The 15,917-nt window shown below is 39.0% G+C and overlaps 1 protein-coding gene and 1 pseudogene across 1 annotated transcript; one reads left to right on the top strand and one right to left on the bottom strand.

Moving 5' to 3' along the window:
- Positions 1 to 5,919: 5,919 nt before the first annotated feature.
- LOC141426882 (larval cuticle protein A2B-like) lies at positions 5,920 to 7,359 on the top strand (annotated as a pseudogene).
- Positions 7,360 to 10,098: 2,739 nt separating this feature from the next.
- On the bottom strand, positions 10,099 to 12,546 carry LOC141426876 (uncharacterized). The gene is made up of 2 exons (XM_074086115.1): positions 12,461 to 12,546; positions 10,099 to 10,970 (listed from the first exon to the last, which is right to left on the bottom strand). Exons 1-2 carry the CDS (start codon positions 12,470 to 12,472, stop codon positions 10,227 to 10,229), a joined length of 756 nt encoding a protein of 251 aa, XP_073942216.1. The 5' UTR covers positions 12,473 to 12,546; the 3' UTR covers positions 10,099 to 10,226.
- Between the last annotated feature and the right edge of the window lie 3,371 nt (positions 12,547 to 15,917).

Below are 15,917 nucleotides of genomic sequence, written 5' to 3'. Positions count from 1 at the left end.
AGTTTGAGGAGAGTACAAAGAGTTCGTGTTTAGTTGGGTCCGGATTTGGTTCCGTTCGTTCTGTTGTTATGAGTTGGGTCGGCGGGGCTGTAGTGTACAAGGTGAGGTAGGGTCGGTTGTAAGGTATGTACATTTTGTAAACCAGCATGGTTGTAAAACTAAGTAGGGTTTTGTATCTTAGCAAGTTAATGCTTAGTAAAAATGCGGTCATCGGTGGTCTATGTCTGTAAAAGGGAAAGTGATTGTCTGTGATTTTTATGCGACTTTTTTATATAAAGGAAAAAAATATTCCTTAACAGTAAGAATAGCACTACTTGTGATTTTACATTAGGTATTTATTAGTTGACTTCTTTTTTGTACTATACGATAGGAACGTAGCTGTGGTGTAGTGGTGAAGCGGGTTGGATGTGCATAACATATGTATAGCTATCTAAATAGGTATTTACATACGAGCTACTTCGGCATTGGTTAAAGTTTGGCAAATGGTTTGACCACACGCGTTGCAGGACAACTTCGGATCACGTGTACTTCAGAAAAGTGTAAAGCCCGGTTTAGACCTGCAAGGAAAATCGAGCAAGTTGCATTACATTGCGAGCCGAGGCCGAGTTTGCAGTGGTCAATCGAGCGCCGCAATGTAATGGAACTTGCACGATTTTTCTTGCTGGCTTAATACATGAAGAAGTGTGACGATACCTCATTACTGTCATTACTTATACAAATGAGGGTTTTACAACAGGCGAAATATCGCTAGATGGCGTTAGTACCATGAGGTTCGTACCGTTTGACATTTCTGTCACGCTTGTGATCGGATAAATATCTGGTCTAAATGAGCCAATCGCAAGCAAGACTGAAACGTCAAACGGACCTCACGATCTAGCGACACTTCGGCTGTCGAAAAATCCTATCGCACGCCAACAGAAGTACGCGTGGTTCGTTTTATAATTAGCGAAATGATTTATTGAATGATAAATGTATCTGTAATTAATTTTAAATGGTTCTAGCGAATTTTTTAGTGTCTTAATAAGTTTGGCGGTTTGCGTTGTGTTATGTGGTAAACGTTTTGAGTACATGGATGTTATGTTTGCTTCGATAAGAGTTCGGATACACGTCGGGTATTAGCTAACGAATAGTCCATGAATGTCCATTGCTGCTTGACTGAAATCTTTGAACTCCCGCGCCTGGTCCGCGCGTCTCAGTAATTATACCTATATTGGTGTTATACATGTAAGCGTGTATTCGAACAGGTAAACTAAGTGTATGGGAACCTGTGGGTCGATACAGGTACATATAATTATATTTGTCCATAAACACCGTGGTAAAGCGTTAAAGTGGCCTCCGGGCCGTCACATCACGAACCTACAACCTGAATTTAGATAATAGTTATAATATGGAAGAAAAATTTGATCCACTGTGGAATTCTTAATAAAAAATTGTTGCTAAAATATTTTGTTGTTTCTTTTATAGTACCTAGCTAATAAAATTGCTTTATCTTGAATCTTTGTCCGTGTGGAAGGACAAAATAGGTTACCTTGTCCTCCTTCTCGTTGGAATTTTGGAATTATACCTTTTTACCTAACTACTGGATCTCTACACTACACTACTAAGTGAACTAATGATGATATGATTAAACACTAGGTAGGTAGGTATATGTCTGCTAAATTTCAGATCTCTAGCTCCAGTGGTATAATGCACACGTACATATTAAATATATATTGACCCGGATAACTCTCGTCTTAAATCGAGTTTAGCCCGACACGTACATAATATATGTACGTTATTTGCCAGTAAAGTCAGCCAGTCTGACAGGCGTTGTCTGCCAGATGTCTGCCGTAAGGTACAAATGTCGATGTGTCTGCCATTAGGTAATCTTTTAGAATGAAGTAAAATTATCATACCTAAGTATGTACTTGTACTATAGGTACTTGTTATTTATTCTGTGCTATAGGTACCTACCTAAAATTGCTAAAAGTGGCTCCGAAGCGGTAACGTTTCGTGTGCTCAGCCTACCCCATTTGGGAATAGGTACAGGCGTGATGTTTGTGTGTGTGTACAGGTAACTAAACTATATCGAGCATCCTGTATCTACCTACTTGGAAATAGAGTGAAGTGCCTAACTGTAAACTGAAAATTACTATAAATAATTGTTTAAATCGCAACTATACCGACCGGGATTTCTTTGAGTGATAAAATCTGGAATATGGATTATTCGCCACCGAAATAAGTCACCGACATAGCTTGAAGCCCCTGTTCCACCTTTCTCTACCAGGCTATCTCCACTGGTAGGGATAATTATGTTTTTTTTTCACCTGTCCCCACTAGAGACTGGTAGAGAGATAGGTGGAACCTTTTAGTGGATACGTGGAAATATTATGACTTTTTATCTCTACTGGGGGACAGTTACACAAAATAATTACACCTATCTCTAACCACGAAGTGTTTTCTTAAGTGTCTAAATATGATTAAAAACTTTTTAATGCATTCCCTGCCACCTGACTTCCACAGGTGCCCCCGACGCACATGTGCGTTCAAAATGTATGAATAATTATGATAGCGGCACTGGGGGAAGTTCCGAAAACGCATATTGCGTCGGTGGCAGTGAATGCGTTAAAATATCGTAAGTATGATGATTTTGATTAGTGGTCCCACAGCTATTGCCCAACAGTGGGTATTAGAGTATTAGGCAAGTAGGTATGGATTATTAGGTAGTTGAATTATTGGGTCGACTCCTGCTGGCCCGTGCTGAGGCACCGACTTCAAACAGATTAGTAGAAATGTATTATATATAACAGGAGAGCCGGATGGAGTAGGGGATAGATATGACGTCCACATGGCCCTACTAGTAGGGAATAATGGAAAATAAGTCCATATATCCCTACAAGTGGAGATAACCTGGTAGGGATAGGTGAAACAGGGGGCTTTAAGAGTATGCAAGCAGTGGCAATGGATGGGCCACGTCGCTCGAAGAACAGAACCGTTAGGGGAAAAAGGTCCCCGGAATGGTGATCAGGAACTGGAAGACGAAGCGTTGGCAGATCTCCTACTAGGTGGACTGACGACTTCGAGAGAGTTATCGTTCATTGTGGTGTTCTATGAGGAAAGCCTTTGTCTAACAGTGGACGTCTTCCGGCTGGTGATGATACGTTTTTTATAGTAGATTGATAAACAAGGGTTGTAAGTGATCAATTACGCCCAAGATATTTAGGCGCACGAGCGAGTAAAGTGAGCGAGGGTGCTTATAGTTCGCGGGTGTAATTGATCATTTACACTCGAGTTGAACTCTCTATTTTTCATCACAAATGCGAGGAAATAAAGGGAAAGCGTTATAAATGTATACGCAATTGGTAACAGAGCGGAAGAAAATTTATCGCGCTCTTTGGCTTTGGCACATTCAGCCAGCACTGGTCAGCAGCATTATGCCAGCATGGAGGTTTGGAGGTAAGTATTACGCATTACAATCTCCTTGTTTAACAGTTCGTGAATACAAAGGAGCACAATTCGATTTTTAAATTTACTTACATCCCTAAAGATGTCAATCGAATTTACAACACGGATTTCAAGTTAAATGCAACCTACTTTCAGAGCTTAAGTGATGAAAATTTATCTGTATTTACCTATCGGGGAGTCTGAGCTGCAGAATGACTGGAGCTTACAGATCATTATGTTTGTAGTGTTGCTTAAACTTTGATTACATTTATTATTCCATCGCTAATGCCTTTGGCATTTCGTCAGGCGCTAGGTGACAAGTAAACCACTTCTGGAAAAAGTTATTGTTTCGCTTCAGAATTAAATGCAAAAAATTCGAAATCCAAATCGTCGATAACTATCCATACCTACTTGTTTGCATCTTTCGTGAGTATGAGTGTGCGTGCGTGTGTGCGTGCGCGCGTTGTGTGTGCCTATGTGTATGTAATAACTATCTCAATGTTTTAAATTAAAAAAGGTTAAGACAAGTGCCCTCCTCAGCCACATCTTTGCTTACCATGACGCATAATTGCAAGCCCATAATCATTTATAAAATCAGTTTTTGGTAAAAAAAAGAAACAGTTTTAATACAAGTTTTTTTTTGCTGACTGTACTTTTTGTTGACTGTAGGTACTTGTATTGCACCCAAACTACATTTGCATATCAAATTTCAAGTCGATGCCATTAAACGTTGAAGAGTTCCGTCCTGTGGAGACGATCCTGGCCGGACTACCAGGATGTCACTACCAGATTATTGTATTGTCACGCAATTTAAATACATAAGTGTACCAAATTTCAATTCAATCCAACTACTGGAAGTTGGTCGAATTTAACTTGCAAGATTTCATAACAGAAACTGGCTACCAACCTATTAAAATAAGATCAATTGGCACTTGGCCCAAATCACTTGCTAACATTTTATTGTAATGTACTAAACCGGATTATCCTGTTCCGTGCTATCTAATTACGTTTTTAATGCCAGTCCCTGAGTAACAAATAACAAGTGACATTTTCACGTGTGACATTTAGTTTCTCAGGAAGCAAAAATGACCTATTATTGTCATTGCTGGAAAGTGACCAAGTGTGATCTTTTGTCTTGGTCGCTGTTAACTATTAATTCCCAGACGCAAAATAGAGATGTAATACGTTTGACGCCAATGTCTGTTTGTCTGTCTGTGGCAACGTAGCTCTCAAACGGATGGACTGATTTTGATTCGGTTTTTTACGTGATAACGAGTTCTCTTGCGGTGGTTCATAGCTGTTTGATAAAACTGGGTCAGCCGTTTTTGAGATATTGAACTTTGAAATGACAATTTCGGAGGGTTTTCGACTTTTGTAAGTTTTATACTACAATTGTTTTAGTTAATTATTATTTCTGATGAAATGGCATTATGAGTCGTGCCGTGTACTTTAAAAAATAAAAACAAGTATCATGGGAAAGTATAAGGGCAACTTTTTAAAACCGTGCATTTAATTTAATATTTTAACAATTTTGCGTTATTTCCTGGCATTAAATATTGGAGAAAAGCACTATATACATGCCTCAGCTGAAATGACAATTCGTGGATTCGTATTTATTGACTCATTCACGAATTGCTTTTTCCCGGCCTCGGTAGTAATGTACCATTTATACGGAGTATACCTACTTACCACTTTAATTTTAAACTTGGCAGCGTATCTAATGAGATACATTAAAATAATCATCTTTTTGTATTTTTATTAAAGTTATTTTTGTTAGCTCTACCTACATGAATGCAAAGAGGCTTGAATTGAGTAGGTACCAAAGGTACACAAGGTACAAAGTTGATGTCTCAACTTGCCAATCGATATGTTCCAAAGGCCAGGCTAAAATCATGTTTCACCTGTCATTGGTATATTTTATTTGACAGATATCCTGTGATACCGACTCGGTTTGTTTTGTCCGAATAAACAAAGACGGCATCACATATTATTTTCACCAATTTTACCACTTAGCGGCGAAACGGGCCCTAAAGTAGATAAACTGTAATAATGAAGCCTACAGCCAAAATGATAGAATATAAATTGAGAATGTAGAAAATAATACAATTATAATTATGCAAAATTAAATGATTTTTTCAGTTAGATTGTCTTTAAATCATTAATAAATCTTTATCCAAACTAGTAGGTACAGAAGATTAAATTCTTTGAACGTTGATTTGGTAAGTAAATTATATACCAGATAAGTATAGTTTTTCACACTAATATCCCATTGGTCCATGCAAAAAATCTTATCGAACACGTCTCTTACACCAAATAAAATCAAACCATGGCACTGAACAGTGTGACAAAGGTAAACGGCAATAAAATGATAATTAAAAAAAAACCAGTGCTCTAAATTTCATTAAAATTTGCATACAAAAACGGATCCTGGACAATTAATCAGCTCGAAGTTGTTCAAAACGCGATCCGGCCTATTTTCAAGATCGACCAGTGACCGTACATACAGCCAGATCGTATATAAACAGACGGATGGAGATATCTGGCATCATTCTGTGGATTACCTCTATCAGCAATGGCAGCTAAGGTAATCATTAATATAAGTGAAAAACTTAAGTAAATGACTTGTTTGTAGTAGTAATGTGATAATGTGTCCGTATAGATAAGTCGACGTTCCATATTAGAAAAATGACTTCAAGTCCCATATCAATTCTCAATCATCAATTTCAAGTTTTCACTTATATACAGGTACATTTTAATTGCAAAATAAAGACCACCCTAAGAACAAGCCAAATGCAAAATTAACTCTCGGGAAATTCGTTCGTAATTAAAAGAAGTGAAAGTTTCTTTTGCAATTAAGTTCTAGAAAAATTCAATTAACACTTGATAAAAAAATTAATGTATAGACCAAGACAGAAGACTTATTATGTATGTTTAGTATAAAAAAACGCTTTGAATGTAACGAATGTAGTTATAAATTCTGAACACGTTCCTCGAGGAATGTCAATGTCAAAAAGCTTGATAGTCTGCTAAGGTTTAATAATAAAATGTCAAATGAAAACCAGCCTTCCAGAGCATTAAACACCTATCCATTATTGTAATAGTTTATTGAAGTTTATTTATGTAGGTACTAGGTTAATAAGAAATTAAATTTTGGCTCAGTGAGCTACTTACAATCCGTCATTGTTAGTTTTTATTTGGAAAAGGAACATCACGTCTATTTTTTACTATATGCGTTACTTCTTTAGTAGTTCCAAGCTTTAATTTGAACTAACTTTTTTAGAGTCATGTCAAATCTAACATGTATTGTTTGTTTTGTGCGTAGTTCGTCGTAGTACTCGCGTTGGCGGTGGCGTCCCAGGCGTCGGTGGTGCCGGTGCCGCTGGCGCGCGCAGACGACTACTCCAGCTTCGCGTACGACGTGGCCGACCCCAACACCGGCGACTACAAGAGCCAGGTGGAGACGCGCAGCGGCGGCGTCGTGCAGGGCCAGTACTCGCTGCTGGACGCCGACGGCACCAAGCGGACTGTCGACTACGCCGCTGACGACGTCAACGGGTTCAACGCCGTCGTCCGCAAGGACCCCGTCGCCTTCGCCGCGCCCGTTGTCAGCGCGCCCGTCGTCGCCGCCGCGCCGCCGTCGTTGCCGCCCGCACCGTTGCCGCGCCTGCCGTGTATTCCGCTGCTCCGGCCGTGTACTCCGCTGCTGCTCCTGTTGCGTACTCCGCTCCCGTAGCTTACAGCGCCGCTGCCCCAGTTGCCTACTCCTCCAACGTTGTTCGCCCTTACTACGCCTCCCCCTACGGCTCATACGGCTACTACTGATTTGATTTCATCGAAGCACAATCATTTTCCTTCTCCTAAAATGAAAACTAAGTCACTTCACTGTAAATACTTATAGGCATTTATGATAAATAAATAGTGAGACTACCGTACTTATTTAAGTTTGTTTGATTCGTTTCCACAAGTACCTGATCTGATGCAAGTCAAAGTCAAAGTCAAAATATCTTTATTCAATTTAGGCTATAGCAAGCACTTATGAATGTAAAAAAAATCTACCACCGGTTCGGAAAAACCTCTGCAAGTTTTGTATTCTAGAATATTTAAGAAAAGTTGACGTTATTAGTAATAACGGAGTAATAACTTATTACTGACATGAATAATGAAGTTTCAGAAATAAACTAATTAGCATTATGCTGTCGATACCCTTACGATTATTATTATCCACCTGGGTGATTAGTTTCCGTCGATAATATTTTTTTCTGGCATTAATAGTAGCTTTTAATATTTTAAAGACATTTCTGTAATTATACAGAATGGCACATTTGGATGAGTTTAGTCAGTACGGCAAGTCTGAAACTATAAGGTTCCTAGAACTATAATATTCCATTCTTATGGCTACTTGCTGGAAACACATAAATCTCCAGTTAGCGTTAAGCTCAGTTTAGTTGTGTCAAATTGTATGGAACTGTCAAGCTTAAGCCAGCTTTAACTACTAAATCTAGATTTATTTTTTCCTGCAAGACGGCCTTAGTCATCTATTGTAGTGACAAGAAAAATTGCATAAGTACAAAGATTAAAAAAAAACTTATTAGTACTCAGTACGGGAATCGAAATTGAATGTTGCATTGAAAAATTGGTCGCAATTTCGAACAACTACTCAATTAAATTAAAATGATAATCAAATATAATGCACTTTCTTCATTTTAGATAATTATCATGTTTCACAGTAACATTTACTGCTTATAAAGTATTATGTATGACCCTCACAATCGATATCCAAATACATATATAGGTAAATAATGTAAGTTTAAATGGTCAATACGATCGGGTTTGATTTCCGAACTGAGTACAAGTATTTTTTTTAATTCGATGTGATCATAATTTTTTCTTATCACTACAATCGATGACGTCATTGTTCCTAGTAACAGATCTTTATAGGTATACTAGCTTTTGCCCGCGGCTCCGCCCGCGTGGTATTCGGTTATCGCGCGCTGTTCCCTCTGGTACTGTGCATTTTTCCGGGATAAAAAGTAGCCTATGTCACTCTCGGGACCATAAACTATCTCTATGCCAAAAATCAGAACGATCCGTCGCTCCGTTACGGCGTGAAAGACGGACAAACACACAAACACACTTTCACATTTATAATATTAGTATGGATATGGATGTCTTATGTTAAAAGATTCAGACTTGCCCATATTGATCGATATAAATGTGCCAGCCTGTATATCCCTAATGTAATTTTGTTTATTTGTGATTTCATATAATGTAGGTACCTAGTATACCTACCTACTTCAGTACTATCTTTTGCCTTCGCCTATCTAATTTGTACCTACATACGTACAGCAAGCCAATTAATGCAATTACTTTTACTAATAGAAAAACAGCTACATTAAAATAATATAAATAGAAAGTGGATTACGCGAAGTTGCCGTAAACAGCTAATTAAATAATAAATTGCTAATAACTATGTAGATGAATGTCTGGAAGAGATCGCTTTTAAGCGATAAGACCGCCTATTGTCTACCCGAAATTTATGTGTCTACGTAATATTTTTATTACTGATTTTTGGTGTGCAATCAAGAATATTAGTATAGTATTGTACTTAAATTATTTACATTGCAGCTTTTCAGGGTTCCGTAGTCAACTAGGAATCCTTATAGTTTCACCATGTCTGTCCGTCTGTCTGTCTGTCCGCGGCTATGCTCAGAGATCGTTAGTACTACAAAGCTGAAATTTGGCATGAATATAAATATCAGTCACGCAGACAGTGGTAAAATAAAAAACAATAAAAAAAATTTTTAGGGTACTTTCCATAGAGGTAAAGTGCGGGTGATTTTTTTACTGGACTAACCCTATGGTGTGGGCTATCGTTGGATAGGTCTTTTAAAACCGTTGAGGGATTAACAAGACGATTTTTCGATTCAGTGATCTCTCTGTTTGGGTAATATTCAACTTTAAAGTGCAATTTTCATTGAAGTCGAGCCCCCCCCTCTAAAATTTAAACTGTTCGGTGGAAAAATTTGAAAAAATAACAGGATGGTAGTAAGTATATCAAATTTAGAAGGAAAATTATAATGGCTAAGATTGCTTGAGAATTAGTAGTAGTTTAAGAGTAAATAGCAGCCTAAGGTATAAAATATACGTAAACTTGGAAGATTCAGTACACAATACGAAATCCTTAGATATATATTACTTGATTTTTTGTAATGGCTACGGAACTCTATCTTGGGCATGTCCGACACGCTCTCGGCCGGTTTTTTAATGTAAAATTACTCACTTAAACATAAAATCTCTATAGAACCACACCTAAACATATCTAAAGTGTCGCATATACAATTCATAGCATTCAATAATGCAGCATTGTTAAGGCTTTACGCACCTACATGTTACCCTTAAAGGAAGCTTACATAGAACCATTCTATTTAGTGTGGGATTCAAGGTGAAGATAATGTGGCTCCATTTCTATATTGTTCTTTGTCAATAAAGATTTTCAATGACTCAGCATAGAAACCTTACTTACTATCTCCTTTGTGCACGGCCGAGTGTCATATATGGAGCAGGTTGCTATTTAAAAATGGCAAGTCGAGCTTAACATTTATAATCTATAATAGATATCTACTGTTATGTGGGTTGCAAGTTAAACATGATAAACGTTTAAATAAAACGTAGGTGTTAATAATATAGAACAGTTTTATTTCAGATACATATTTCTATGTACAGTGTCGTATAATTTATTTACATTCAACGAATGGAACACGTCGTGGTTTAATGCTACTGAACCTCGTAGGTCTTTGTTGAAGTTACCATTGGGAAACGGTAGCACCGTGAGCTGTGTACGCGACGGGGGCGGCATACGCGCCGTAGGTGTACGGGGTACCAGCGTAGTAGGAGCCGGTGTAGATAGAGGGAGCGGCGTAGGTGCGAGCGTAGACAGGGGCTGAGGCGGTGTAGACGGCGGGAGCGGCCACGGTACGGGTGGAAACCACGGGAGCGCTAGCAGCGTACACAGCGGGCGCCGCTACGGTGCGGGAAGCGACGGAGTATACGGCCGGGGCAGCGGCGGAGTACACAGCGGGAGCGGCGACGGTACGGGCGGCAACTACAGCCGGACCGGACGCAGTGTACGCAACGGGAGCCGCGGCGGAGTACACGGTGGGAGCAGCAGCGGAGTACACGGCCGGAGCAGCGGAATACACGGCAGGCGCGGAAACGGTGCGGGCGGCAACGACGGCGGGCGCGGCGGCGACGACGGGCGCGCTGACGACGGGTGCGGCGAAGGCGACAGGGTCTTTGCGGACGACGGCGTTGAACCCGTTGACGTCGTCAGCGGCGTAGTCGACAGTCCGCTTGGTGCCGTCGGCGTCCAGCAGCGAGTACTGGCCCTGCACGACGCCGCCGCTGCGCGTCTCCACCTGGCTCTTGTAGTCGCCGGTGTTGGGGTCGGCCACGTCGTACGCGAAGCTGGAGTAGTCGTCTGCGCGCGCCAGCGGCACCGGCACCACCGACGCCTGGGACGCCACCGCCAACGCGAGTACTACGACGAACTGTTAACAAAACAAACATGTTAGATTGGACTCGAAATTTTAGGTAAAATGATAAACCAGATGTTATATAGGCAATCTCCGAGAAAATAAAAAACCGTAAGCGAATGAAAAAACAGCAATGCGCTAACAGCAGTGTGCATTTTGACCTACTAGGGATCTCTCTTTTGTGGTGTCCCCTTTTAATCTCGCTCGTGATGTAGACATTTTTGTGGATTTGGGATGCATTTTGTCTATGGAAAACCAATTGTTAAAACATATTTTTTGGAGAGTACTAGTTCGGTTCAGTAACATTTTTAACAATACTGTGGGAGTATATTCTGATTAACTTAATTACCTTCTTTAATCTCATTAGTCAATGACACTAATGCAAGCAGTTACTCAAAAGGAAAAAACGGAACCCTTATAGGATCACTTTTTGTCCGTCTTTCTGTATGTCTGTCTGTCAAGACCCTTTTTCTCAGAAACCCGTAGAGGTATCAAACTGAAATTCATATCATATACTCAGGTCTACTGTCCCTTGGAGCTACGAAAAAATGAAACGTCTAAGCCAACGCAATCAAAAGATACAGCCGTTTATGCTGCAAATTGTCGACACTCGCAAGGGAATCAAACCCTACAGGGTACTTCCTTCATCTTGAAATTTGGTACGAAGTAGCATCTTATATAGCACGGATAAAGGAAAAATTGCGAAAAGCGTAAATTTTTAGTTCCATTATCATATAGTCAAAATATTTTTAATTATGTGTACGGAACCCTCGGTGCGCGAGTCCTACTGCCCGGCTGACATGGCCGGTTTTTTGTTCAAAACGTGCGACAAAACGAAATAAAGGAACGATAAAGGAGCGATAGAACTTTGTATGATAAGATGCTTATTTTCACTGAATAAGCTGTACCCTTAGTGTAAGTTTTCGGTTACAAAATACGTCTCGATCGCGTTCGCGTTAAAATCTCAATTTGTATGGAAACACGAACAGCGCCTCTAGCGATACTAAGGGTACAGAACTGATCTATGTTGGATACACATCGCGTTACTATCGCATTACTTTAACAATTGACTTGATAAGTAGAAGCAATTAAAATTAAGTATGTTGGAAAATAACTCGTTCGGGCAGTCCGGTAAAAATATCACAATACCCTACGATCTAGGCAATTCAAAATCTACTAAAGACCTAGTTCATTTTTAAAGTTAGTTAGTTTTTAAGTTTTATTTTAAATACAAAAGTCAGGAAGAAATATTTTTGACTTTATTATTTATTTATTTATAACAGTTTACATTTGTATGTGATCCACAGAGGTAGTATGTTGTTATTTAAAAAAATCTTATAAGTATCGAGCTAACTAAAGTAGTTTTTTTCCTTCGTAAATATTTTTTGTATTCACAGTAAGTTAAAATAAAAATCGCAAACGTTCGTTAAAAACAAATCCACCGGCAACACGTTATGAATAATTAGCACATTTTATCACAGCACTAGTAATTATAAATTGATCACCTTAGCTGCCATTGCGTATGGACTAGAGTGCTTCCAATCGAAGAATGACACTCATATAACCGAGACGAGTTTATATAGGAAGAACCAAACACGAGGGCGTGGTACTGGAAGTACGGGCTGCTCGCGCGACAAGATCGTATGGCTTCCACAGTGCACTGTAAAACTTGGTGTCAAGCTTCAATTTCGGTTGGGTTTTGGGCCATGTGTAGCTGTCGTTTCTAGATCTTTAAGACATGCGTGTGGAGCATGTAAAGGCGTATACGTCGATTGATGTATCCGGAAGTACAAGGTCGTCCGTTGACTGATCTGTAATGCTTGCGGATCGGTTGGTGCATTCTTCGGGTATACTATTCTGTCTGCTTTTTTGGTTTTATTACATATTTCATTTAACTTCAAAGTCAAATTCAAAATGTCTTTATGCAATTTAGGCTATAACAAGCATTTAGTATTTATTTATTTGTCAAAAACATAAAATACATAAGGCCTTATTCTAATAAGTCTTACAATATTATGTCTGGTAGTATAGTAATAATTATCTAATTCTATTAGGCAACTAAAAAGTAAGATATTCTACGTACATGCATTTATGGCACACTCTATATTTTTACGTGACGGCAGTGATGATGGCAAAATGTGGTGTACGTAGGTACATCTACTTATAGTTATCAATAAAGAATTTTTATATGGAATTCGCTCCCACGGTCTGTATTTCCAGATAAATATAACCTAGGACTATTCAAGGCTAGGTAAGGCTGTTGCTGAACCAGTGAGACCTTGGGCCTCACCCGTACTTTTCATCAGGTGAAGTGAGGTGAATTTGCACGCGGCAAGGTAAGACATATAGGACTTATTTTCTTTTCTATGTGTACCAAACCAACTGTATTTAACTATTACTTATATTTAAGAAAATAATAGTAGATTGTACAACAAGAGTATAAAACGAGCCATTTTACCCGAGACGTTCATATAGCTACCCGAACCGTTCATATAGCCACCCAAGCCGGTACGGCGAGGGTGGATAGACACGTCGAAAGGGAAAATGGGTTCAATACTCGAGTTTTACACTGCTTTTCACTTTGATGGCGAGGAAATGAAATAGCAAAAGTGGAAACAATTGTTCACTTACTATGTACCTTTTATGTTTCACGCATTACTATTATATTTTTTTTTTAGTTTTATTGATCTATTTTGATTGTGATGGGTTTAATGCTCGAATTTTACAATCTACTTTTCACTTCGATGACGAGGAAGTGGAATAGCAACTATGGAAACAATTGTTCACTTGCTATGTACTTACCTTTTATTGTTCATACATTAGTATATAATTATAAATTTTTAATTTTATTGATCTATTTCGATTGATTTTTTGTTTTGTATAAATTAAAATTATTAAAAGATATATGTACAAACTTCTTTGTCTGTCGCTGTTTACACCTGATTGCCTTGGTCTTAGACGAAGATTTTATTTTATGCACTAGAGCATAAAAAAGAATTTTATGTTGCCTAGATCTAGCATAAATGATGATGATGATGATGTTCTCCATGTCGTGTCCGACAAAGGCGAACCTTTAGGCTTGATTATTATGTGCCCGAATATGGCTGAAACAGCCAAACTTAGTCTTAAAGGTCGTATCACAGGGCGCGCAATGTAATTGACCACTATCATTATACGTGTAAGTATAGGAAGGTCTCGGGCGGTTCTTTATAATAAGACGTTTGGCATCCAGGTGTTTCAAGCGCATGCCTCAAAATTTGCAACAGCCTTATTTACAGAGCGGCGCCATTCCAGTCTTCCCAACTCTCGCATGGGATGTTACATGCGGTAAGGTGGCGCTTTAGGACGTTCCTCTAACGCAAGAACTGGCCTCCTGGAGTCCGCTTTCCTTCTTTTAATTGAGAGTAAAAGACGGCCTTAGGGAGTCTACCATCGTTCATACGCACAAGGTGTTCGCACCACCTTAGCTGTCCTTTAATTAACAAAGACTCAATGCCATTGAGATTGGTTCGCCTGAGGATAAATACGAAGTTTACGAGCATGAAAAGTGAAAATTTATCTCTATCTTAAAAAAGTGGTGAATAATGGAATCAAACATTATACTACAATCATTGATTTTACCTATGCGAACGAAGTTGTGGTCAAAAACTGGTAAATACAAACTTCGAAGTATCACATCCCAAGTCAAACCCTTCTCTTCTTCTTTCAATGGCCTCTCCTCTCTCACCGATTTATAGTATCGGTGTTTTTTATGCGCCAGGGGTTCTAACATTTTTTTTATGGCAAACCACAGTATCTACTTATTTAATGTTAACTAGACGTTGGCCGTGGCTTTGCGCGCGTGTCATTAGATCCGGCGGTTGAATTTAAACGGGATTTCACTGAATTCCATAGAATTCAACGAAAATAATATCTGCTTTAAAATTATTATTATTATTAGAAAATACACTTGCTATATTTCATGTGCGATCGTAACGGTTGAAGTTTTGGGGTTTTTATCCCGATTCCGTAGGATATCGGGAAAAAAAGTAGTCTATGTGTTACTTCATCGAAGTATAAAATTTCATCCAAATCCGTTCAGCCTAGAATGACGAACGAGTAACAAACATATATACACACATACATCACAAACTTTCCCATTTAAAATATTACTAGCTTTTGCCCGCGGCTTCGCCCGCGTGGAATTCGGTTATATCGTGCTGTTCCCTATGGAACTGTGCATTATTCCGGGATACAAAGTAGCCTATTTCACTCTGGCCCATAAACTATCTCTATGCCAAAAATCACGTCGATCCATCGCTTTGTTTTGACCTGAAAGACGGACAAACATACAAACACACACACCTAGTGCCATCCACGAAGATGCGTGATTTTGCCAAAATTAGACATTAATGACATTGTAATAAGAACCACGGCACGCGTCATCGTGAATGACTCTACTTATAGTAGGATTAGAAGGAATCGGTACTATAGTACCGTGCGGATAGTAAAAGTTAGGGGCATTTTAGTTCCAATATGCATTCAACTAGGTATCCAAAAAACACTGGACGAACGAGAATAAGTAACAGATTTAGATCAACCTTTCGCAATCCTAACCCATAAAATATACATAAAACTGCAGTCATTTCCAAGTAAAATTTGTAGCAATCGGTGACGATGACGTCAAAAGCTTTATTTGTTGCTAGCTGATGCCCGCAACTATGTCTGTACCTACTTTCCCAAAATGACTGTTTTAATTAGAAATACTTTTTTTTTGTATTCGTAAAAGTAGGAATACGTTAACCTAATAAAATAATAATTATGTATCAATTAGAGATGAGCAGAGTACTTAATTGACAACGAGTTGACAACGCCGATCATTGATTTCGGCTAAATTCGGGTGCAATCGGGAATGTTCGTTTTGGTCCGCTAATCGCGCCGCTCGTCAGGTTTTGCTTTGAGGGTTTGCTTTGAAAAGTTAGG

The sequence above is a fragment of the Choristoneura fumiferana genome, chromosome 3 (assembly GCF_025370935.1).
Source record: "Choristoneura fumiferana chromosome 3, NRCan_CFum_1, whole genome shotgun sequence".
Classification (NCBI taxonomy): domain Eukaryota; kingdom Metazoa; phylum Arthropoda; class Insecta; order Lepidoptera; family Tortricidae; genus Choristoneura; species Choristoneura fumiferana.
This window is presented reverse-complemented; position numbering and strand designations above follow the sequence as displayed.